Raw genomic sequence first — 24,430 nt, forward strand, 5'->3', positions numbered from 1 at the left:
ATGATGAATTAAAACATAAAATAAGATTGAAAATTTAACTGAATGGATGGGTTTATCATGCCAACAAAATTAAGACTTATAAATTTGCTTCTAACTTTTAAAATTCTAAGTTGCCTAAATTTACAATGCTAATTTACCTGAACTTTGACTTTACATCTGAAATTTTACTGGAAAATCCAAAACAAAATAAAAATAACCCATGTAACATTCATAAATTTTAAGTGATTGAATGCTTATTATTCTATTTTTAACCTTAAAATGAAAATATTTCACCAAAGGAAGTAATGTAGTTCAAGAATAATTCCATTTAATCAATAAATTTTTTTAACTAAGGCAAGTGACTTGCCTTTGGTCACACAGCTAGGAAGTATTAAGTATCTGAGATCACATTTGAACTCAGGTCCTTCTGACTTCAGGGCTGGTGCTCTATCAACTGTACCATTTATCTGCCCCAATCAATAAACTTCTTTCGACATCTCTTATATCCTCGTTGGGAATAAAAATACAAAAGACTGACAGTACTTTTACTTAAAAAGTTTACAAAAGAAAATGGGTTTTTAACTAATTAAAAGTATATTTTTACCTATTCTGACATAACCATCTTCTAATTGATTATCTTTTGTTTCTTTGCTTATTTCCAACTCTTCACCCTAAAACAAATATTTATTATGAAAACAATTACTCATACAAAAGAAAACCAGAATATTCATTGCTATATATGAAAAATACATAAAGCTCCCCTGTATTAAACAAAGAAAAATGCGTTAAATGGATTTGATTTTTTTATAATGCTTTTAAAAAAATTCTAGTCCAAACCTAAAAAACTAAAGTCCTCTTTCAAATTTTATGCAATTAGTTGGGAACACAGAAACTTTAAAATGATTTTTCAATAGAATTTTCTTTTTCCAAATACATGTAAAGGATACTTTTTAACATTCATTTTTGTAAGACTTTGTATTTTAAATTTTTCTCCTTCCCTTATGTCTGCTCCTCCCCCCAAGGTAGCAAGTAATCGAATATAGGTTAAAAAATATGCAATTATTTTAAACATTTTCATACTGTTATGTTGTGTAAGAAAAAAAAAACATAGGGGGAAAAAAAGAAAACAAAACAAAAAAGGTGAAAATGCTATGCTGTGATCCACATTCAATCTCCACAGTTATCTCTCTGGATATATATCCATAAAATGATAATGTTTTTATAATACATTATGTGGAAAAGGCTCAAGATCTTCTATACTAAGCACCATGGTAAGTACAAATACAACTGTGAAGGCAGCATCTGCTCCCAAAAGCTAAGAGGCTAGGGGGACATATTTTTGTGAAGATCAGGAAAGATTAGGACTGAAGAAAAAAAGGTACCAGAGCAAAGAAGAGGTCACTAATGACTTTTGAAAGAACAATTTCAGGCCCTGTTCTAAAAGGCTAAGAAGTGAAAGAGAGAACTATTAGCTTAAGCTCTCTGATAGCTTGAGGGAATAAAGGGGACAAGAAGTTTTTGTTTTCAGAAGAGATGAAACTTAAATGTTTGAACCAAGAGACTGAGGTATAGTATAGGCTTTTAGTATAGTATAGGGATCTGCCTTGGCAAGAAGGGCTATCTTATTATCTGAGGATAGAACAAAGAAGGAAAATTTGGTTAAAGAGGTGGAAGAGCAGAGATAAAAGAATATCTGGTTGTCACTTCTAGATGAGTAGAACAAGAGCATTTAAAATCCTAGAGAATAAGGATAAGCAGAGGGATTGGTCAGAGATAGAATAATAGGAATGCATGAGCCCATGAACCATTAGATAACATGAATTCGTAATGGTCCCAATTAATACATTTTGTAAACTTTTTCTGGCACTGTTCTGCTGAAGTTGAAATCAAATAAATAGATGTTGGGAGTGACCCAAAACAAAGAATTATCAGATCATGAACAATGTAAAGATAAGGGGTTAAGAAAGATTCAAGGTTGGAGAACCAAATCTTAATGAATTTCAGTAACTATTGGTTTCAGACTGTAGAGAGAAAAAAAAGATCAAAACAGGTATTAGGATCTGGGGGAAAAAAAGGAAAGGGAAGGGAATGAAAAACCAGAGGTGATGGTGAGGTCAAAGAACTGGAGGTAGTACAATTTGAAGTGCTAGAATCTACAAGCAGAGGTGGAAGCCAGGGTGTTGGAAGGGTCCCAAATGTGAAGAAGTTAGAAATCAAAGGAAAAGGCTCTGATAACAAAAATGACTGATATAGTTTGATGGTATGACTTGAAAAAACACAGTGATAAATGACTGCCAAAGAGTGAGAGTTTGGAAGGCAAACCAGAGAACCAGGAAAAGAGCTCCATGCCAGGAGTTTGAGAAGAGGATCAGCTGGTACAAAAAGATGGGAGAAAAAAGAATTCCATGGTTCCAAACAAAGATGTTTCCACTGTGAATGTCTCAGGTGGGAGCCTCCTTAGTTAATTGGAAAAGCTAAGACATATATTGCTCTTTCTCCTTCCCCCCTCACCCCGCAAAGTGCAAGAGTTTGTGAAGAAAGGCTTTTGTTGATTGTCTCCCAAATGAAACCTTCTTTGATGATGGCAATAGGAGGGAGAACAGGTGAGGGCATAGGTCACTTTATCATATGTGAGTCATTAAAACCACATGCAACTAGTCTAGCAGCCATAGGTAAACTAAACTAAAACAAAAAGAAAGATCCACGCTAATTTTATAGGAAGTTCCAGCCTCCTTTCTTTTGAGCAAAACATAGGCCCCTTATCTTTCATAAATGAGGAAAGTAGACCTCTATATTTTAAAACACTGAGATTTTCAAATCAAAAGAAACAATGTTTTACTTCCTGTCAATAGTCTCTCCTATAAATCAAATCTCTGCTATCAGTTTTGGTTTTTAAGGAAAACTAAGAGGAAAAAATTTAAGTCATACCTTAAAAGGCAAAACTTCCACAGTTGTATTTATCAGTATATCTCCTGGATGTTCTGGATTGCCACTCTGGAACAAGTAGCTATTAAAAAAAATTAATAATGTTGGCTATGATAATGTTTTGGGTTATACTAGAAATTACAAAAAGATAACTAATAAAGATTTTAGGAAAGAATTAGCTGTATGTCAGGGATAATATTATACACAAGTGAAAAACTGCAAATCATTTTAATTATTTCACAGTTTTACAGGTAAAACTTGAGGGCTGCTGAGGGCAGCATTTTAATAATTCCTGTCATTGAAAAAAGAAATGTTAGCTGATTAATATAAAAGCAAACCTAAAGATTTTGTGTTAAATAACTTTCACGAATGAGAGTAATAACTGGGGGCTAAGAGATTTTGAAAGTGGTTTCAAAAATATACAAACAGGTATAAACAAGGGAAGTAAAGAACTTGATATCAGTAATACTACCAAGTCTTATTTGACATGACCAGGTAGTTACTATCTTGTTACCACTCAGTTCTAGCAAGTACTAGTAACCACCTAATTCTCACAAGACAACAGCAACAAGTCTTTCAGAATATATTTTTACAAATACTCGGTGCCATATGTAAACACCTTTTTTCTGTTTAAAAATATGAAATCTTTTTTTATCACTGGCTTAAAAATTACAAAAGAAAAATCTTTTATCAACTAATATTACTTTTAAATCCATATATTAAAAACTTCGCTATAAATTTGCCATTCCAAATATTTTAAATTATTCCTAGAATTTGGGAAGAACACTTAAAATATTATGTAAATATAAATTTTATTGTGTTTTTTGAGAACCTGAGATTGATCTTCACTTCATTTTTCAAGAGAAAATATTCCTAACTGCTCATGCCAGAAATGTTGCTTTTCATTTGAATTCCAAGATTATTTGTGATGTAGCAGAATTCTTATCTGTAGAAACTCTATGTATTTGAAAATAAAGACTTTAAAGCCAAGCTATGTTTGATACAAATTTTGTGACAATTGGCATACATGAGCTTGATTTAATAGTTTTTGTTGTTACTGTACTATTTCTGGCACTTTGCCACAAGTTCTTATAGAAATTACCTTTACACTGTATCACATTTGACATAAAACTTGTACACCTAAATTAATACGCCCTTCAAAATAATTTCAGCCCAACAGAGGATGGAATGGACCTGAGTGTAGAAATTCCTCCAATGCAGATCAACAACTTCTCTTAGAAAGCTGATTGGGAGGTTAAGCAAATGCTTAGTCCCAGACAGCCTGTAGCAACCATCAGAAGCATTCTTCGAACCCAGATCTCTCTGACCCCAAAACCACTTCCCCTCTATACATTTATATCCATCAGGCTGACTTTCAACTATGAGCTATAGAAAATAATATGCAAACAGTGGTACTATCTTATTACCAATTTCTATAAGATTCTTCTTTAAATTTAACATCTTTAAAACTTTGCATATAAATTACTGTTAACATTTTTACTTGGATAATAATGAACTGCTAAAATACAGAATTTTTAAAAAAAATTTCCATATTATACATCTTCAAAGCTTTTAATTCTGATTTTGTTTTTAGAGATGCCTAAATCAAGCTTTAAGCTCTTAAGCTTTTTGCCTAAAAAAAAAATACAAAAACATACCAGAAGACCAAATTACCTATTTTCCAAAATGTAAGAAATCAACCCTTTGAATTGGGTTTTTTTGTTTTGTTTTGTTTTACTTTTTGCTATAGCAATACATGTCATGGATAAGGGGATTTTCCCCCCCAGACTTTATTTTTAATATTTTTTCTTTTTTAAAATTCTGAAAATTAACACCAAAACCATTATTTTTGAACTGCTGTTTTTTCTAAATGTTCCTGCATTCTCATTCACTTTATGTGTTCTCACATAAATATTTCCAGTGCCTACCTCTCCAAGGGGTGATATAAGAAAAAATGTTTTTTGTGTAAAACACTTATGTAAATATTATCTATCACTGCATTACGAAATCAATCATGCCAAAACTTTTCTTTCATCCAGAATCCATGGGAGAAAAATATACAATTGGATGTAAATGACATGGAGCCAAAGGCTTCAAAACTCAAGAAGGCTCAAATAGTGTTGATTTAAGTGCTAAATAATCTATCTTTATAAAATGAAGGGTGCACCCGTTGGTGTGAAGTTATAGGAGGACAAGGACAAGGATTAGAGACACTGGATGGCAGAGGGTACATTGGTTTGGACTCTCATAGTTGGGAGTTAGTCAACACAGATTTCATTTGAGTATATAATATGATCTGAAAAAGAACAGCCCGAGAACTGTTCGGTTCTGCAAATATGTATTGTATCTAGGATATACTGCAACATATTTAACATATATAGGACTGCTTGCCATCTTGGGGGGGGAGGGGGTAGAGGGAAGGAGGGGAAAAAAACAAAACATAAGAGAGTACAAGGGATAATGTTGTAAAAAAATTATCCTGGCATGGATTCTGTCAATACAAAGTTATTATTAAATAAAATAAAATTTAAATTAAAAAAAAAAAAAACAGCCCAAGAAAAAATTTCTTTCCATAAAAGGGAAGAGGTGATATTACCAGTGATCAAACACACAGATAACACAGGCACATTTAAGACAGTGGAAAGAAGTTGATGGTTTATCCCTAAAGGCTGTCCAGACTACCTGAGGATCTAAGAGAATAACCTCCAAAATATTAACAGTAATTGTAAAACATTTTGATGACTAAAAAAATTAAACTCAATGTATATATCAATACACACATTCTGCCACGAGCACTTAACCTCTCCTCCTTTAAAGTGAGATGTCACTTGATTCTATCACCCTATTCAGCTCCAACCTCCAGGTTCTCTTCCTACCTCTTAAGGAAAGTAGTAGGAAGCAATTACTACTAACCCTACTGACTGTTGAGTCAAATACACAAAGGCATATGCATACGTTAGATTATGCTTTTATGCTGAAATTTGTTTCTCAGAAAGTAATTTTTTTCCTGCTCTTACCATAACCTACTACTAAGATAACATAAGGACATCGACTCCCCACAATGCTTGACTGGCTACTCCCAGAAATACCCTCTAAATCTGTGCAAAGAGAAATAAACCATAAACTCAGGCAAGGGACAGACTTACTGGCACCCATAAAGGAATCGATAAATCCTTTTTTTGAGAATAACATTTTCCCACCATTCTGATTGGGATCACAGCCTGTTTAATCATTAATAGCCCATTTGCTAGATTGTTTCCTACACTGGCTGACTAGGAAAGCCACCTTTCCCTCAAGGGACTCAGGTCTAATATGGAGGTGGTACCAAGGCATTCCAACTCAGATTAGGGACTTCTTAGAGAGTGGTTGGTCACTATTACAAGAAATAATTTGAACTAGTCGATGCTGCACTCATTGAAATTTCATGCTCCTGTGAGACTGTAAAAAGGACAGGCAATCAAGGAGAGAGATTTGGTTTAACATAGGGCACAATATCTTACGTTTTACTATGCACATTTTATGTTAGCAAATTCAAAAAGCTGAAGCCCAAGACTGATGATCCTAATTGAGGTTGCCCCTTCAGGACTAGCAGGAATGGATTATGGGCCTTATGACTTCCACTTAATCCTGCATATACTTCAATAAAAACCTCTAAACTTGCAACCCTAAGTTACCTGAGTAGTCATAATATTTTGTATTTTGAACCTGAGCACTGACTGACTGTTCTGCAGGCTAACACAGCTGGTTATGAGGATGATCACAGCTTAGAATTTTTCATCACCCAAAAATGCTCATCTCCAAGCCGCTAAAGTTTGAAATTGTTCTTTTTGATCACCATCATCCATCCCTCCAATTCTCTCTGGTCTGAAATTGCTCTGCATACTCATCACAATCCTTGATCCCTCTTCCTTCTTCTAGTCTAGTGTTCCTCTTCTGACTTCATTTGTCTTTTCTTCTCAGTCTCAACCACATAATCAACCATTTCAACAAGACACTGTTAAGAGACCTCAGAATCCCTTAGATGCTTTTCCATCCATTGTTCCCATCTGAACAATCTTACTGTTATGCTTACCATCTGCCTTTTTAGTGGTCAATGCTGCTGAAGGAAGTAATGTTTATAATCCAGCTTCTTTACTTTAACACTTGACTTTTTCTAACATTATCAATCAATCACCAAAAGTGAAGAGCATTTTTTCCCAGGCTGCAGTCTCCTTAAAACTACAGAGCATAAACAACTTTTGGACATTCACTTCCACTGGCTTCTATGACAAAGTTTTTTCTTTTTTGTTCTGTCTAACCAGTGCTGTCCCCTAAAATGTTTCCCTCTCCTATTTCTGTTCCTTAACTGTGGATGTCCCCCTGAAGATTTATTGCTTAGCCCCTCTTCAATCTCATTTCAATGTTCTACCTCAATGATTCCAATCAGTAGTCCAAGGGACTTTCTCTTTTCCTATTCTCAACTTGCCAGCCCATCCACATGCCAAAAGCTACTTTTCCCTTCCTCTGTTCCACCCCACCTTGCCCAGTTTCCCCAAGGAACAAGATACCCACTCTGGATAAGATCCCCCACTCTACCTCTCCCCAATCTCATTTCAGAGAAACCACCAACTAGCTGTTCCTTGCTTTTGTCCTATACCTTCCTGCTGGAGGGCACGTTTTCCCCCATGTTTGGAACACATTCTTACACAATGATTCTTTTTCAGCCCATGCCAGTTACCTCCTTGAAGCCTTCCCTGAGCTCCCAGCTGAAACTGATTTCTCAGTTTGAAGATTTCTTTGTCTAGACTTTTCCTTTACTCTTATGACACTCACAAGGGAAGAGAATAGTTTTAAGTGCCTATCATGTGTTGGAGACTGTACTAAAGCATTTTACCACATTACCTTATTTGACCTGCAAAACAACAGTGGGAGGGGGGGGATATCATTATCCTCATTTTTTTCCATCGAGGAAACTGAGGCAGAGATGAGATGACCTGCCCAGAGGTACAATCCTGGTAAGTATCTGACAGCATATAGGTTTGCATCTAGCTGGCTCCCGGGCCAGCACTTTCCCACTCCACCTGCAGCAGCCCTGACTGCCATGTGGATCATCATCTTCATCACAGGCCCATAAGATGATCAAGGGCAGAGACAGGATAGTTTTCATCTTAATTACCAAGACACAACAAAGTACCTTATACATAATAAGACCTTAACAGTTAATTGAGCTTATTCAATTATTGATTTTTCTTAGTATTTTTTGATTCAAGTGAATGGATTGCTATATTATACCAATCACAATACATAACTACAAAAAGATATAATTATATATTGGATACAATGAAAAAGTATATACTGCACAGAATATACTTCATAGAATAGAGAGATAATAAATACCTAAGGTAACATTAGAAAAAATAAACTGCACAAAAATGATTTAGGAAAAACTTACTAAATACAATTTTGCAAAGATAAGAAGTTAATCAACTAAGCTGACCTTTTGAAGTGAGCCTATTCATTTTAGCACTTTTTACGTAATTTTTTTATTTAATGTAAGGGTTCAGATTCCGAAAGTCTCTTATCTTACATGTTTGGAATAAGTTGCATAACAAAACAAGAAGTTTGGAATATGAAATCGATAGCAATAATTACTAACCTTTCCACATCAACTGGCTTATCAAATTTAAATAATATGTAGTCCCCAGCAATTGGGGTAACAGCCCAGAAGAAATCCTCTCCCATGTAAGTTTTTTCCAGTGTATGTCCTTGATAGACCTTCAGAGAAGTAGATACTTCTGCAGGTGGGTTTACATGCATTGTGTGAAGTAATGGCTTCAGAAAATCTTTATCCTAATAACAAATTTTTAAAAGACATAGAATTACATGCATTGGATGTTGGAATCTTTACAAACTGCTAACTCATTAGAGTTGATAGATTATTGATTTGCTCTAACAAGAAGATGTTTTGGGCCAGAACCTGAAACAAGGTACTAAGTAGAACTAATTGATACAATACTTGTGTTCACACCTTTACTCATTGGAGTTCACACATTTAGGAGATTTCAGGGTTTAGTATGAGATATCTGAATTCACATCTCCCTTGAAGCTCTTAGGGCTAGAGAGCACTATGGGAGAAAACCCATAATCCCATTCTCTCAGAAGAGTCATATATAAGCCAGTGAAGAGTGATTCATTCCAGAATATTTTGCACTTGGCTGGCTGGTGGCTGAAGAAGAGTTTTCAGAGGAAGAAGCTACGAGTCGAGAGTTCAGTGAAGATTGAGAAGGCTCTCTCAGAGGCAAGACAGATTCAACTTGGTGCTGGCTCTGGAGGCTAAAGAAAGCAGAGGCAGAGGCTGAAGGACAAAACCTTTGGATTTGGAGACATTCGGAGGGAACTCTTGGAACCAAGCAGAGAGAGAGGCCTCAACTAACCAGGCTACTTTGGAAGGAGAAAATAAACGTTTGTATTTTTACCAGCTGGCTGCATTTGGGGTAATTATTGATCTGAACTGAAACTAAGGCTGCCTCCAGAAAACCTCCCCCAAGAAACCTGCTCTCACTCCCAGAGAGAACCATCATATTTATTATATATTTTAAAGAAGAAAAAAAAATTATTACATTTTGGCGCCCAAACAGGGTCCAGGGTTCAAGTCCCTGTTCGGGTGCCAAAATGTGGTGATCTTCTTCTTTTAAAATAAGTAGAATAGTTCTCTCTGGGGGAGAGGGAGCAGGTTTCTCAGGAGAGGTTTTCTTGGTGGCAGCTTTAGTATCAGTTCAGATCAATAATTACCCCAAATGCTGTCAGCTGGTAAAAATACAAATGTTTATTTTCTCCTTCCAAAGTAGCCTGGTTAGTTGAGGCCTCTCTCTGTGCTTGGTTCCAAAAGCTCTTGCTGCTTTGTCCTTTGCTTCTGCCTCTTGCTTTCTTCAGCCTCCAGAACCAGCACCAAGTTGAATCTGTCTTGCCTCTGAGAGAGCCTTCTCAATCTTCAGCTGAACTCCCGACTTGTAGCTTCTTCCTCTGAAAACTCTTCTGACTGGCCCTTTTGAAGCTCTATTTATTCGAGAGAGAGGAATTGTGGGATGAGAGAGAGAGAGAGAGAGAGAGAGATTATGGGTTTCTCCCATAGTGCTCTCTGGCCTAAGAGCTTCAAGGGAGGTGTGAATTCACAAAGTTACACAGTTAACTTTGTGAACTCCCATACTTGTGAACTCCAATGAGTAAAGGTGTGAACACAAGCATTGTATCAATTAGTTGTACTTAGTACCTTGTTTCAGGTTCTGGTCCAAAACATCATCTTGTAAGATCAGATCAATAATCTATCAATTCTAATGAGTTAGCAGTTTGTAAAGATTCCAACATTGGCTCTTAAGAGAAAAAGAATGAATCACATGCATACATATAATAAAATCACACACACACAGACACACACACACGTAGTGAAATAAACCACTCACCGTGAGTTTCTGAATTTTTCCTTCTAGTGATGAATGCAAACCAACGTGCTGGAAAAGGGAAGGCCTGAATCGAATTCGTAGATTTGATTTTTGCCTATCACAATGTTTCTCAAAAAGAAAAAACTTATGTGAGTATACTTGACAGTATAAATTCTTATTTATTCTGAATAATGGAAAGCTTTTAAGAATATCTAAAAATCTAGTAACTTTCATAATTCCATATTGAATAGTTTTCTGAATATCAAGGCATTTAAGCCTAAAGATTCACTCCAAAAACAATTACAAATATAATTTTTGAAACAGTAAAAAGAATATGAAAACTAAAAAAGCAAGCTTTGAGTCATTATATTAATCATGGATTAGTTTCAAAAATGAAACCAAACTACAGCCAATAAATGAACTTCAATCTAATAAAGAGAACAAAAAAAAAAAAAAAAGCTCAGTCATTGTTATTTCCTTAGGTAAGTTAAGTAGAAAGTATAACTGAAACGAATTTCCTTTGTAGAGATAAGACCGGGGTTGCAACCATATTCTAAGTTGAACCATAGCCAAAGATGCAGAACATACTAACCAAGAAAATCTCATGGTGTTAGCAGGCACTATTTTATCCCAACAGTAGGGTAGGAGTTTTTAAACATTTTTGTACAAAGGACCCTTCTGTCAGATTAATAAAACCTATGGCCTCCTCAGAATTTTTAGTATTTTTTCATAAATATAATTTTACTATAATTATAAATTTCATAAGTTTTTAAATGTATAGAACAAAATATACAGGATTGCAAAGAAAACATTATACTGAAATAGTTTCCCAAACATATATATTTTTTTTAATTCACAGCCCTTAATTTAAGAGTTTCTTCATTGGGGACATACATATTAAGCTAATATTCCTTAACTGATGGTGGCTTGAGAAATGGGACTTAAGACACAAAAGAGAAAAAAAGCTAGGACTGAGACATTAGGTTCTCCTAGACAGAAAGTATTACTTGGCTAGGGGTATATTTTGTAAACTCCTTTTACTCTGTCATTCTTACCCTTCCACCCTTACCCTTTTACCACTCCCACCACTACCTCTTAAACCCAGATGATTTTTGTAACAAATTATTATTTTTAAATTATCAAAATTACAAATAATTTATTCAAATAAATTATTCAATTAAGCAATCCTTGCAAAACTTTATGATTAAAAAGAAATATGGGCTGTAGAGTATGTTTTACATATATCATGTATTTATGAGATTTCACATCCAATATAGCTCCGGATTATTGGACAAAAGAAAGACACCTAATTATACAAAAAGGAAGAAGCAAGAAAGTGCAATCAATTAGATCATTTTTTCCTCTAAAGATATTAGCTGGACCTAGAACAACTACTTGGATCAATCTATCTTATATTCTTTATGTATCATGGTATTATTTAAATAGCATAGGATACCTAATATCTCTGAGACTTCTATAAGCAGTGCTAGCACATGTTTTTCTCACTGGGATAATGAAAAAAAAACTGCTTGTGAAGCACACAAATAAATATACAGTTGAAAGTTAGAACATTAAAAGTAGTGACTCTATGACTGTTGATATGTGAAATAACCTGGTATTGTGTAAAGAATACCAGGATCAGAAAAATTGAGGTTTATGCCTTCTCTATTAGCTATTATGGCATCAGTTAACCTCTCTGCCCTGTTTTCTATTCTGTCTGGACTAAATTAAAATTAAGGTTTCTTCAAACCCTTATGTTGCACTGATCTGTATTTTTTCAAATTAAAATTTAAAAATTAATTGAATAGTTTTTAAATTAATTGAAAACTGCAAAACCGTATTCTACGAGGGACTCCCCATTTGCAGTAAGTGTATCTTGCCAAAGTTATACAGGGAATATCTGGTAACTATATTATCCTATTAAAATTAAGTGATTTTTAAATTTCCTATATGCATAAGCCTGGTAAACTATTGAACTTACTTCCTTTCATACTGAATAGGAAGTATGAAATGGTTTACTGGAAAGTCAAGAGGTATAAGAACCACAAAAAAGTTGAGAATCACTGTACCATGTACAGCCTATCCCTGTACCTGGTGATGATACAGGAAAGGAAAAGGAAAAAGCAAAGAAATAAAAGGCCACAATGATATCTTATGACCACTAGAGGGCAGTATTCAGAAAAGATAAAAGGATCCAGAAAATTTGCTTGACTTGCTGAAGCCTATTTAAAAAAAAAAAAAAAAAAAACTTTTCAAAAATCCCTATATTTGCACGCAGTTTTAGCTATTTCTATATCTATATCTATATCCAATCTATATCATGGGTTCAGGCAGGGACTTCATGCACCTTTGATTACACATTTCTAAAGCAGTGAAAAATCCTTAAATAAAATACATTTCAGAACAACTGTTCTTTTATAAGAAATTAACTTACTGCATCTTTTTCAGGATTGCAGACTTTCACCCAGAGTATATGGTCTAAGAGCCAATCAATAGGTTTCTCCTTGTAAAACATAAATATGAACTCTACAATCAAAGTGATATCTGAAGCTTGAAACATTTTACCTAAAAAGATATTTCAAGTAAACAGCAAATTAATAAAATAAAGAGCTTTCTGATAGATCCCTTAAACCTCTGTGTCAAGCTTCTTTGACAGTCTGGTAAAGTTTAAGGCCCTCTTCACAGAAAAATATTTTCAAGTGCATAAAATAAAATACACAGGATTACAAAGAAAGGAAAAAAAGGATTTATTAAGCACCTCTCATATGCCAGGCACAGTGCTGAGTACTTTACAAATATTGTCTCATTTGCAAAGGAAGTCAATCATATAGAAATAGTTATCAAAATAGTTTTTTAGAAATTCACAGACCCTAAATTAAGAATTCTGGCCTTAAACTCCATAGCCAGAATCCACTGCATGGGATGTGATCTGTGGTGCTTCTTCTACATATAAAGATATTTGTCTCTTGACATTTTGTAACTCGTAAGTGCTAGCCTTCCTTACTGTCGGAATGTAAATGAGTTGTGATATTACTTGCTAAAAATATATGTATACTCATCTACACATTTATACATAGTTACTTGCTGACCTCCACTGATGGAAAAAGTTTTCCTATCCAGAATTCTTCTTATGCATTAGACCTGTCTAATGCCTGTCTCCACTGATATAACGAAAGGTCTCTCTCTCTCTATTGTGGGTTTTATATTCAGGAAGTTGATTTCTCTTCCTATAGAAAGATTATAACCATAACTTTTTCCATAAGGGACCCTGGTGGTCCCGAAGCATCTGCAATAGTGGGTTCCAATCTCTACATGTACCACTCCCCCATTCAACTTATCCTGAGCACATGAAGAATGCATTGCCATATTCTCCTGCCCCTCAATCAACTGTTCAACTCAAAGCTCAAAGAGAATATCCCCCCAGGCTCCATCATAGCACCCCCAAAGGAGGCACACACACAATATATCCCACAGGTGGGCTCTTTCTATACAAACGGGGAAATCTTCATAAAGGGGCTACATCACCAACATTCCAATGTGAATGCTAATTTAGATGACTGCTTCTCTTAACTATCTTCAGCCAAGAAGGCCTTAAAAAAAAAATCTCCTTCAAAGAGCTAATTGTGGTTCATGTTCATTAAACTTTTCCAGTCTGAGTTATAACTGAATAACTCATCTGGAAAGGTATTTGCTACCCAAATCAGGGATTTCTATAGGCAGAAGAAATGTCTAAGTCTTCTAATTTTAAAGAGATCCTTGCAGAAATCTCCAATTCCAATTATTATGAAAAGTTGCTCTGATTTAGATTTGAACAACGAAAATTAGTGGTAAGCTTATGCTTTCTACTACAAAGTCAAAATCTACAATTTCCTTTGGTATATTATTTTTCTTTGTTTTCTGAGAGGAAATTGTATGAATTAAAACTGACCTCAGCTAATACCAAGTAAACACCTCAAGTATTAAGCCCCATGTCCATATGGCAAAGCCCAATGCAGTGACAATAAGCACAAAAGACACAGCAAATCAGATAATAGTCTTCTGATCATATGGAGATGCACCATATATAATTATTCCTCCATTCCATAATAATTATTATGTAGAATCTTAAGATTACAAAATGTTTACATATAGTATCTCATTTGATCCTTGGAATAATTCCATGAGGTATGTACTATCATTAAGCCTTTTACATATATTATCTCTTTGGATTCTACTAAACTCTTGTCAAGTGGATGCTATTATTCCCAATTTACAAAATAAGAAACTAAGTTTCAGTGTCTCAAAGATAGTGTGAATTGAGGTCTGAAGTCATGTCTTCTTGCCTCCAAATCCAGATTTCTATCTACTAAATCACATCATCTCTCTAGTACTTAGCACAAAGTTTTGGGCATAATAAATGCTTGTTTAATTGAATTCAATTGCCACAATGATGGAACATAAATGATTTAAATTACAATCAAATTTTAGAACTGTATAACTGCAAAACATATGCTGGATTTGGCTCAGTTTCTATCTCCATAAAAAAGGAATCTGTTTTAGAAATTTCACACTATTTCAGCTTTCTTTTATAATTTTAAAGTATTTGAGTACTAAATGAATAACAAGGTAAAGTAAGAGACATTTTAAAATACTTTTAGAGCTAGGAATAATAGTCTTCTAAATTTTATATTTAAATCTGTAAATCAATACTTCAATTTTTTAATGTCTTCTTTATTATCTTAGTGCAAGAAAACCATAAAACAGGGATTTCCACTCTTCCAGCTGAAGAAATAATGCTCCCAAAACATTTTTTAACTGTGTGCTACAAATACCACAAGTGGCACAGGAGACAGAGCAATCTACTAGGAATCAGGAAGCCCTGGGCTCAAAATCTGAATCAGAAAGTTATTGAGTCAATCTAGGAAGGTGCTTAAATTCTTGAGTTCTCATCTATAAAATGAAAGGGTTGAACATATTTCTGTCCTCTAAGGTCCCTTCTAGTCTACTTGTATGATCTTATAATCTTGTAGCACACTTCAACATTATTTTTCTTATTTGAGACTTGTTATATGGAACCACAATTCATAAAATTCAATCATGCCATTATTTCTGACTTTAATATTCTCCAAATTATGCAATTTTCCTTAAAAATAAGTCTTAAAATATTTAAATATTTTCCATGTTCAATAAAAGATGAACTTTAAGCTAAAATAACAATTAAATATTCTGAAAAAACTAACATTATATGAAAAACTAATAAACTTTTATTTTTCTTACCAATGAAACCAAGCTGGGAAAACTCCAAAATCATCCAGTCTTCAGAAGAGACCTGAAGTGCAAAATTCTTTATTGTACTGAAGTAATTCTGCTTAACAACAATGTCATCTTCAAGCTAGGGAAAAGGAAGCAATTATATTAGTAATAAGAAAGTACAGCCTAAAATTCGATTTAGTAACTATCAAAGAAATGTTTGGCTTAAAAATCTAAGACCAACATGAATATGAGAATAATTTAAAAGAAAGTAAGAAAAAAAATGGAACATAACTTATCAGAATACTTTCACTCATGTCTCCATCACACAATAATAATGAAATACTATGTTAGGGGGAGGGGGGGGGGGGCTTTTAATCAACCTTTTAAGAAAAGTTCCTTCATTCAGAAATCTAAAATGTCCCAAAATTTCTTAATGCATATAACACTTCAATTCCTTCATTTCATTGGGAGGAAACAAATTTGTTTTATTAATTAAAAAGATTTTAAGCAAAACACAGAGGAGAGTGATATGTCTTCCCATGAGGTGGCATCAAGACCTAACACTGATATTTTTTTATTTTTGTTTTTGATTTTTGGGAACCTTTGACCCAAAGGAAGAGAGAAAAGTTACTGACATTTCTTCTCATAAGGCAAGAATTACCAATATATATTTTTCAGTATTTTCTCTTCCATTTTCTTTCAATCTCAGTTTTCTTCATTTTCTATCTTTCTTCTGACTTTCTTTTTCTTACAGGTATTATGAAATTCCACTAATTTATATAAGCATTCAATTTCATGGAGAGAAAATACTATTGAAATTGAATATAAATAACAATCTTTAAGAGGAAATTCTCTACTCAAATCTAAAAATCTTCCAAATATCTATAATTATCATACCCCAAATACTTGTATTATCAGTGGGATAAAGAGCAAGCTTCAGATACAACATTTGGCTAATGCTAAAATAAAATGTCATAGTAAATATGAAACAAATACTTTTGAGTTTTTCAGAAAAGAGCTATGTTTAAATCTTAAGCATTTTATTATTATGTATATGTTATATTTCTATTATGTGCTATTATAATGACTGATCAAATTCTATAATCTATAACTCATTAAGATTTTATGAAATAATAGAATTTTAGACGGAGAACCTCAGAGATCACTGCAGTCTAACCCCTAACTAAAGCAGGAATCTTCTTTATACAACACAGTTAACAAGACCAACCTCTGCTTGAATACCTCTAAGAGACAGAGAACTCATTAATTCAATACAATCCAATTCAATATTTATGAAGAGAACAAAAAAACAGTCCTAAAAGGCAGCCAACTCTCATTAGCTATAATACTCTAATCTTTGTCTTAGAAAAGAAACAAAAGAAACACACCTCCCTTCATCTAGCAGAAAGGTAAGGGACTTACAGATGTGAAATGCTAACAAGAGGCCCCAGCTAAATTTGGTTGATTTCATTATAGGCAATATGAGCATTCTATGCCTCCCATCAGCTTCAGTGATGGCTTTCTAAACTCATTTAGCCTCCTAAGCTTACATGAATCGTAGAGGACAAAAGGGGAGATCTATGAAGGCAAGAGGGACTTAAAGAGACCCAAGGACCAAATATCCAAAGCCATGACTGGCCTTCTATGCTGCTGTTGCCATTAGATTGAGGACAGGCAGGACTCATTGGCATTAGCCTCTGGACTGCTTCCATTCCTTGGTTAATAGGGCAGACCAAAGCTGCTGAAATCTCCTATCCTGAGGAAGGACCTTAGAGCCTAAATTCTGTTGTTCAATTTGCACAGTTGCTACCATCAGAATTGCCACAGGCTGCCCATTCTGAACTCTAACTTCAGGATAGTCAGTTAAGTGCATGAATTCTCTTAGCTTTTATGGGGAGATTGGAAATTAAAAATAGGACACTGAACTTGTGGATTAATATTTATTCCTAGGCTGAGAGAAAAGAAAGAGGAAGAGATAAGGAAGGAGAGGAGAGGGACAGAGAGGAAAGAGGAAGAGGGAGAGATAGATGAACTGCAACATAGAAATAGCTTTCATCTTCAGTAAGGGCTGAATATGGGAATAGAACAGAATAGTCAGTTTATGTTCCATAATATACTTCTTACTTTTTTGCAAGAAGTGGGAAGAAAAGGGAGGCAGCGGAATTAAATAATTTGCCCAGGGTCAAACAACAAGTGTCTGAGGCTGGATTTGAACTTGGGTCAGCAAAAAAGAAGTGGAACAACATATGGATACATGATATATACTGAGTGCATGGAAAGTCTTCTCAAGGAAAGGGAACTAGGAGGCGCAGAGCCTAGGCTGTAGAGTTTTAAGTCAACAATTTTTTGTGTTTTGCTTTATTTTTTAATTTGAAATGAGTCCACTCATGAGACACTCCTGTGTGACAGGAGTTTTGACTTGCTCCAATGCCAACTAGGGCTGATTCACCTTTCCATAGCTAACCTGGAGGCCACAAATATTGATGCTAGACATATTGTAGAACTCAATTAGCTTAGCCTCCTTCAGCTCAGACCTCCCAAATTCAAGAAATCCAAAAATTCTAGACTCCCTAGAGGCTCAGATTACAAGATATGCACCATCAAATCTGGCTTTCAAACTTATTTTTTTCTAAATTAACAAAAATCTATTTTTTCCTTCCCAGCAATTACACCACTGGGGGAAAAAACAAAAAACAAAAAAATTTCCTCTCCCTGACTATGTTAAAAATAAAATGAAACATTATACCATGAATCCATCATTTATCAGTAGGTTGTTATCAAGCTTCATTATTGGTCCTCTGGATCATGGTAATTATATCTTCAAAATTATATATTTTTATGTTAATGTTACTGTATATATAAGTGATGCTTCTATTTTTGTCACCTTTTATTTAGTTCAAATACATACAAAAATAATGGTTCTGGCACAGTGCCATCTGGCACAGATCCAGCAAGATCCAGTGCATGATAGCTTTCTTGCCTCCAAACCTCTACCCTGCAACTTAACTTTCCCTCAAGAATCTCTTCTATTTAAACTAGATCTCACTTGTACATTGGTATTTGCATTTCTCTCTCAATTGAAAGTGAGCTCCTTGAGGGCAGGACATTTCTTTGTAGCCTCAAGGACTAGTTCAGGATCCAACACAAAGTAATTGGTTAAAATATACTTGCTGACAGACTGATTGAAGTTATTAAAGAAAGAAGTGAAGTAGATTAGTGATATGATTGTTGGACATATAGCTACCCCTAGAATAATGTCACCATATAGAAGAATTAGGCTAATACATGAATAGGGCCAAGAAGTGAATAAAAACCAGTTCCCCTGAGGATCCTAGAGAAACAAGCAACTATGTTAATATCCACCATACCTCTTTGTGGCTACAAGGGAGAGTTATATGTTGGTGAACAATAGGAAATGCTGTTATAAAAACAAAAGGCATTAATATAATTTTAAAACAAAACAAAAAATTCTTAAGTTTCCCTCATGTACAAAGTATCATTAGATACAAAATTAAAAATGAGATTTTTCTTTCTCAAAAAGATTATTTTACACTAAAGGGTTATGTATAACGTGTACGTAGAAAAGTAAATAAGATATAATTTAAGGAGATGGAGAGCAATAATAAGGTGAAGGAAATCCGAAAAGGTCATGGGTAGGAGGTGGCAAGGAATGATACCTTAACAAGGCAGTCCATTTCATTTTTTTAATGTCTCTAATGAAATGTTCTTTCTCTCATTGGTTAATTATCTTCTTTAGAATATAGAATTCTAAAACTAATCTCTTTCCAACACAACAAAATTCTTCAAATGTTTCAAGAAAATATTCAAGTCATGATTAACTTTCTTCTTTCCCAAGTAAAACATTTAGTTCCCTCAAGCATCTTCCATATAGCATGGTTTAAAATATCTTCACTACCTTGGGTCACCCTTCTCAGGATAGGCTCAAATTTCTTACTGTCTTTTCTAAACTGTGGTTTCCAAAACCAGACAATAATCCAGAAGTCTGAATATATATTTTTTTTTGGGGGGGAGGAAAGAGGGGCCCTTGTTATGGTCCCTTTATGTCACAATGATAAGAAAAAGTGCTTTCCAAAAACCCAGGCTTCTTGACTAACCAATCATCAGGGAAAGAAAGGGAAAGCAACAGTAGAAACTTTCACTAAGAAAAAAGAAGGGACGATAAGTTAAAATTAGCAAAGTATAAAGGAATAATAAAGTCAGGTTTTAACTTTGTGCTCCTCACAGGTGCAGGGACTAGAGATCACTGACAAAATGATAATAATATGTAATATTTACAGACAAGCTGGCATGGATGCCTATTATGTCACTATGTTAAGAACCCATGATTTTGCAGCAGAAGCATCCTGGGGCACACTCTCTTATAATTCAGTTGAGAAGACTTAGTTCTTTATAACTCTAAGAGCTGCCCAACATCACCCAGATAGTAAACATTAGAAGCAAAGACCTTCCTACAAGTTCAATCAGATACTAGCCAATAGATCATATGAGACTAGAAAAGGCTCATGATCACTAAAATGTGGTGATTAAGATACAAAAGTATAATATAAGCATCTATCTTCTCACAGGCCAAGAAAGTTGGAAAAGACCTCAGACATCACTTAACAATGACACTTCCTGTGACAATTTGTGGGAAATACGAGAGAGGACTTAGGGCACTTACTTTAGGTGAAAGAGACTAGAGAGCTAAGATGCAGAAACAACTCCTGATCTGATGAGAAATACTACAAGAACTGAAAGCAATTTGGCAGAAATAATTTTATAACAGCATCTCAAACTAGGCACTAGTTTAAATTACATAGTAGGCATTGCATAAATGCTTGCTAATCGACAGATATACCAACAATAAGTTCCTAAATGGATGCACAACCAAAACTAAAAAGCCATATTATAAGATAAAAGACAATGACAGACAGAGAGAGACTTCTTAACCAAACTAAGGATTGAAATGATCATAAAATATAAAAGATAATTTCAATTATATAAAATTATAAAACTTTTTTCCACAAAAAAAATCAATCTAGTTTATCTAAGAAGAAAGATTACTAAGAAAAAATAACTTCCATGAAAAAGCCAAATATAAAAATATATTAGGAACTCATGCAAATATTTAAAACCAAGAGCTTTTCCCTAAGAGATGGATGGTTAAAAGATAAAAAAATTTTTCAAAAGAACTACATATAATCATATGTAAAACTGCATCAAGTCAATAATAATAATTATAAGAAATATTTAAAGAGAGGCAGGGCCAAGATGGCAGACTAAAAGCAGAGATTTACCCAGCTCTCCCCCAACCCCCTTCAAATTCCTTTAAATAACGACTAAACAAATCTTAAGAGTGCCAGAAAAACACAAAAATATAGAGTGGAATATTTTCCAGCCAAAGCCAACTTAGAAGGTCAACAGGCAAGGTCTGTGGCACGAGAGGGGAGTCCAGCATGAGTCCCAGCACAGACCATCAGCCTCTGTTCCTGGCCCCAGCACTAGCAAATCAGGAATGGCCTTAGGAGCCTCTAGGTCAGCAGCAGTACTGATGCTATCCAGACCTCTCTGCTCAGATAGAAGGTCAGCAGGAAAGGTTTGCCTCAATCAGGGTGAGAGGGCTTTAGGAAACCAGGAACAAGCATGGACAGAAGCCACAGTTTCCAGAAACCCCAGTGATAGGAAGTCTCTTTATCAGCTCTGAGGGAACTCTGCTGCTTTAGCACACGATCTTACAGCCACATTGGAGCAGGGACACTCCTCACAGCTCCAGGACAGAAACCAGTTTCTGGTCCCTAGAAGGATCTCTGAAAATAGTTGTATAAAACCCCTCAAGTTGGGTACAGTGCACCGCCCCCTACTTTAACAAAGAGTAATAGGTGGGGAAAATGAGCAGACTAATAAAAAAGATTCTGACCAAAGAAAGTTACTATAATGACAAGGAAGATCAAAACACACACTCAGAAGACAAAGCCCCTATATCCAAAACCTCCAAGAAAAATAAGAATTGTTCTCAGGCCATGGAAGAGCCCAAAAGGGATTTTGAAAATCAAGTAAGAGAGAGAGAGGAAAATTTGGAAGAGAATTGAGAATATTACAAAAGGAAATACAAAAAGCTAAGGAGGAGAATGCCTTAAAATGTAAAATTGGCCAAATGGGAAAGGAGATACAAAAGCTCACTGAGAAAAATAATTCCTTGAAAATCAGAACTGAGCAAATGCAGGCTAATGACTTTATGAGAAATCAAGATCCAAAAAAACCAAAAACAACAACAACAACAAAAAACCCTATGAATAAAAAACAATGAAAAATATCTCATTGGAAAAACAACTGATCTAGGAGAAACAATTTTAAAATTATTGGTCTATTGAAAACTATGATTTAAAAAAAAAGCCTAGACATCATCTTTCAAGAAATTATCAGGGAAAACTGTCTTGATGTTCTAGAACAGGGAGTAAAATAGAATGGAAAAAATCTATCAATCACCTCCTGAAAGAGATTCCAAAATAAAATTAATACTCCAGCAATATTATAGTCAAATTCTGGAACCCTCAAGTCAAGGAGAAAATACTGCAAGTATCCAGAAAGAAACAATTCAAGTAGGGTGGAACCACAATCAGAATAACACAAGATCCAGCAGCTTCCACAATAAAGGATGAGAGAACTTGGAATATCATGTTCCAGAAAGCAATGGAGCTAAGGATTGCAACTAAGAATCACTTACTCAGCAAAACTGAGTATAAGCTTTTAGAGGAAGATAGGAAATTCAATGAAATAGAGGACTTTCAAGCATTCATGATGAAATGACTAAAACAGAATAAAAAACCTGATTTTCAAATATAGGATTCAGGAGAAGCACGAGGAGATGACCAGGAAAGGGCTCTAAGAGACTTAATGAGGTTTATCTGTTTACATTCCTGTATGGGAGGATGATGCTTGTAACTCATAAGAATGTTTTCATTATTAAGGCAGTTAAAAAATGTATATATAGACAGAGGGCACAAGTGTGAGTTGAATATGAAGGAATAATATCTAAAAGAAAATAAAATTAAAGGGTGAGAAAGGAATGTATTAGGATAATGGGAAAAAGAGAGGTAGAATGTCCTTCATTATCTGCCATAAAAAAGGCAAGAAAAAGCTTTTACAGTGGAGGAGAAGAGGGGGAGGGAAGGGAGGATGAAAGGAAAGAGAGACTAAACAGGGAAGAAATACAGTTAGCAATAATAATTGGGTAAAGAATTTTGAAGGACTTTTTCTCTGAAGAAGGCTTCATTTCTCAAATGTACAAGAATTGAGTCAAAGTTATTTTAAAAAAAAGTCATTCCTCAATTGATAAGTAATTAAAAGGTATGAACTATGCTCAAAGGACTATAAAATCATGTATCTCCTTTGACCCAACAATATCACTACTAGACATGAATCCTAAAAAAAAAAATTAAAAAAAAAAAAAAGATAAAGGACCTATATGCACAAAAATATTCATAACACCTTTCTTTTCATAGGATAGAATTGGAAACTGAGGAGATGCCCATCAATTGGGAAATGGCTAAATAAACTGTGGTATATAATTATGATGGAATATTACTGTTTTATGGGAAACAGTGAATAGGATGCTCTCACATAAATCTGGAAAGTTCTCCATGAACTCAAGCAAAATGAAATGTATTGTATAGAAATTAATAACAATGTTATGGAATGATCAACTAGCTATGAATGACTGCTATTCTCAATAATACAGTGATTCATGAGAACTCTGAAGGCTATATGATGAAAAATGCTACCCATATCCAGAGAAAGAACTGATTTTGTGTGAATACAGACTGAAAGATACTCTTTACAACTTTATCTTTCTTTCTTTCTTTTGGGGGGCGGGGGGCGTAGAAAGAAAGTTTTCTTTCAGCATAACTTCACCTAAGAACTTATCTTCTTTAAGGGAGGGAATCTGGAACTCAATGTTTTGTTTTGTTTTAAATATAAGAAATTGTTTTACATGCAAATGGGGAGAGTAAAAATATTAAATGTAAAAAAAATACAGAATAAACTTTCTATTAGTTTCTAAAATAAATAAAAAACTAGCCAAATGGAAGTAACTCTAAGCTCCCACCCTTCAAAATGGCAAAAATGATTTTAAAAATTATTATAGTCAGCAATGCAAGGACTGTGGAAGTTGGGCATATCCATATACTGTTGGAAGAACTGTAAATTGATCCAATTGTTCTGGAAAATAATTTGGAATTATGGGAGAAAAATCATCAAAGAGTTTATACCTGTTGACTTTGGCATTCCACTACTGTGAATAATTGCAAGGAAGGCAAAGATTGAAAAATACCAAAATATTAATATCAGAAAGTTTGGTAATAGTAAAATACTGCAAGAAAAATGAAGTATCTATACCTTGAGGAGTAACTATTGTTATTCTGGTATATGAATTTAATGAAGTATTACTGTGTTATAAGAAATTATGAATAAATAAATTCAGAAAAACATCCCAGACTTGTGTCAACAAATGCAGAGCACAATAAAATGAACTAAGAGAAAAATATATACACTGCCTACAATAATGTAAATGAAAATAACACTGAAAAATAGCTATCTTATTTAATTAAAAGAAGCAATCTCAGTCACAGAGAGCTAATAATAAAATATACTTCTCTCAGTACAGAGCTGGGAGAGTATAGATATGGAATTTGGTATTTGCCATTATCTATGGTTATTCTTATTTGGTTCTGCTTAACTGTTTTTCTTTTTTACGAGGAAGGGTCAATGAAGTTGTTTCAAGAGGAAAATAAAAGTTCTATGGTATAAAATAAAAGTTCTATGGTATAAAAATAAAAAATATTAATAAAAACTTTACCAAAAAAAAGTGATGACTAGAA

General features: G+C 34.3%; 2 protein-coding genes across 3 annotated transcripts in view; one reads left to right on the forward strand and one right to left on the reverse strand.

Moving 5' to 3' along the window:
- UNC50 (unc-50 inner nuclear membrane RNA binding protein) overlaps window positions 1–12,844 on the forward strand; it is a 52,693-nt gene extending 39,849 nt beyond the window's left edge. The window contains exons 6-7 of one of the 2 annotated variants that reach the window (XR_007951815.1): window positions 10,371–10,471; window positions 12,771–12,844. Coding sequence is in view for 1 of the 2 variants with exons in the window: in XM_051984687.1 (XP_051840647.1) it covers window positions 10,371–10,411 (41 nt within the window). In the remaining variant the exon portion in view is untranslated. Of the gene's footprint in view, window positions 1–10,370; window positions 10,497–12,770 lie in introns of those variants that run through there. The other variant, XM_051984687.1, reaches the window with a different exon arrangement.
- Window positions 1–24,430, reverse strand: part of MGAT4A (alpha-1,3-mannosyl-glycoprotein 4-beta-N-acetylglucosaminyltransferase A) — a 150,572-nt gene that overhangs the window by 1,925 nt on the left and 124,217 nt on the right. Inside the window, exons 9-14 of the mRNA XM_051984692.1 lie at window positions 15,579–15,693; window positions 12,757–12,887; window positions 10,344–10,451; window positions 8,540–8,733; window positions 2,908–2,986; window positions 584–650 (exon numbers count right to left, since the gene is read on the reverse strand). Of these exons, the coding sequence (XP_051840652.1) occupies window positions 584–650; window positions 2,908–2,986; window positions 8,540–8,733; window positions 10,344–10,451; window positions 12,757–12,887; window positions 15,579–15,693 (694 nt within the window). The remainder of the gene's footprint in view (window positions 1–583; window positions 651–2,907; window positions 2,987–8,539; window positions 8,734–10,343; window positions 10,452–12,756; window positions 12,888–15,578; window positions 15,694–24,430) is intronic.

The sequence above is a fragment of the Antechinus flavipes genome, chromosome 3 (assembly GCF_016432865.1).
Source record: "Antechinus flavipes isolate AdamAnt ecotype Samford, QLD, Australia chromosome 3, AdamAnt_v2, whole genome shotgun sequence".
NCBI classification, from domain to species: Eukaryota; Metazoa; Chordata; class Mammalia; order Dasyuromorphia; family Dasyuridae; genus Antechinus; species Antechinus flavipes.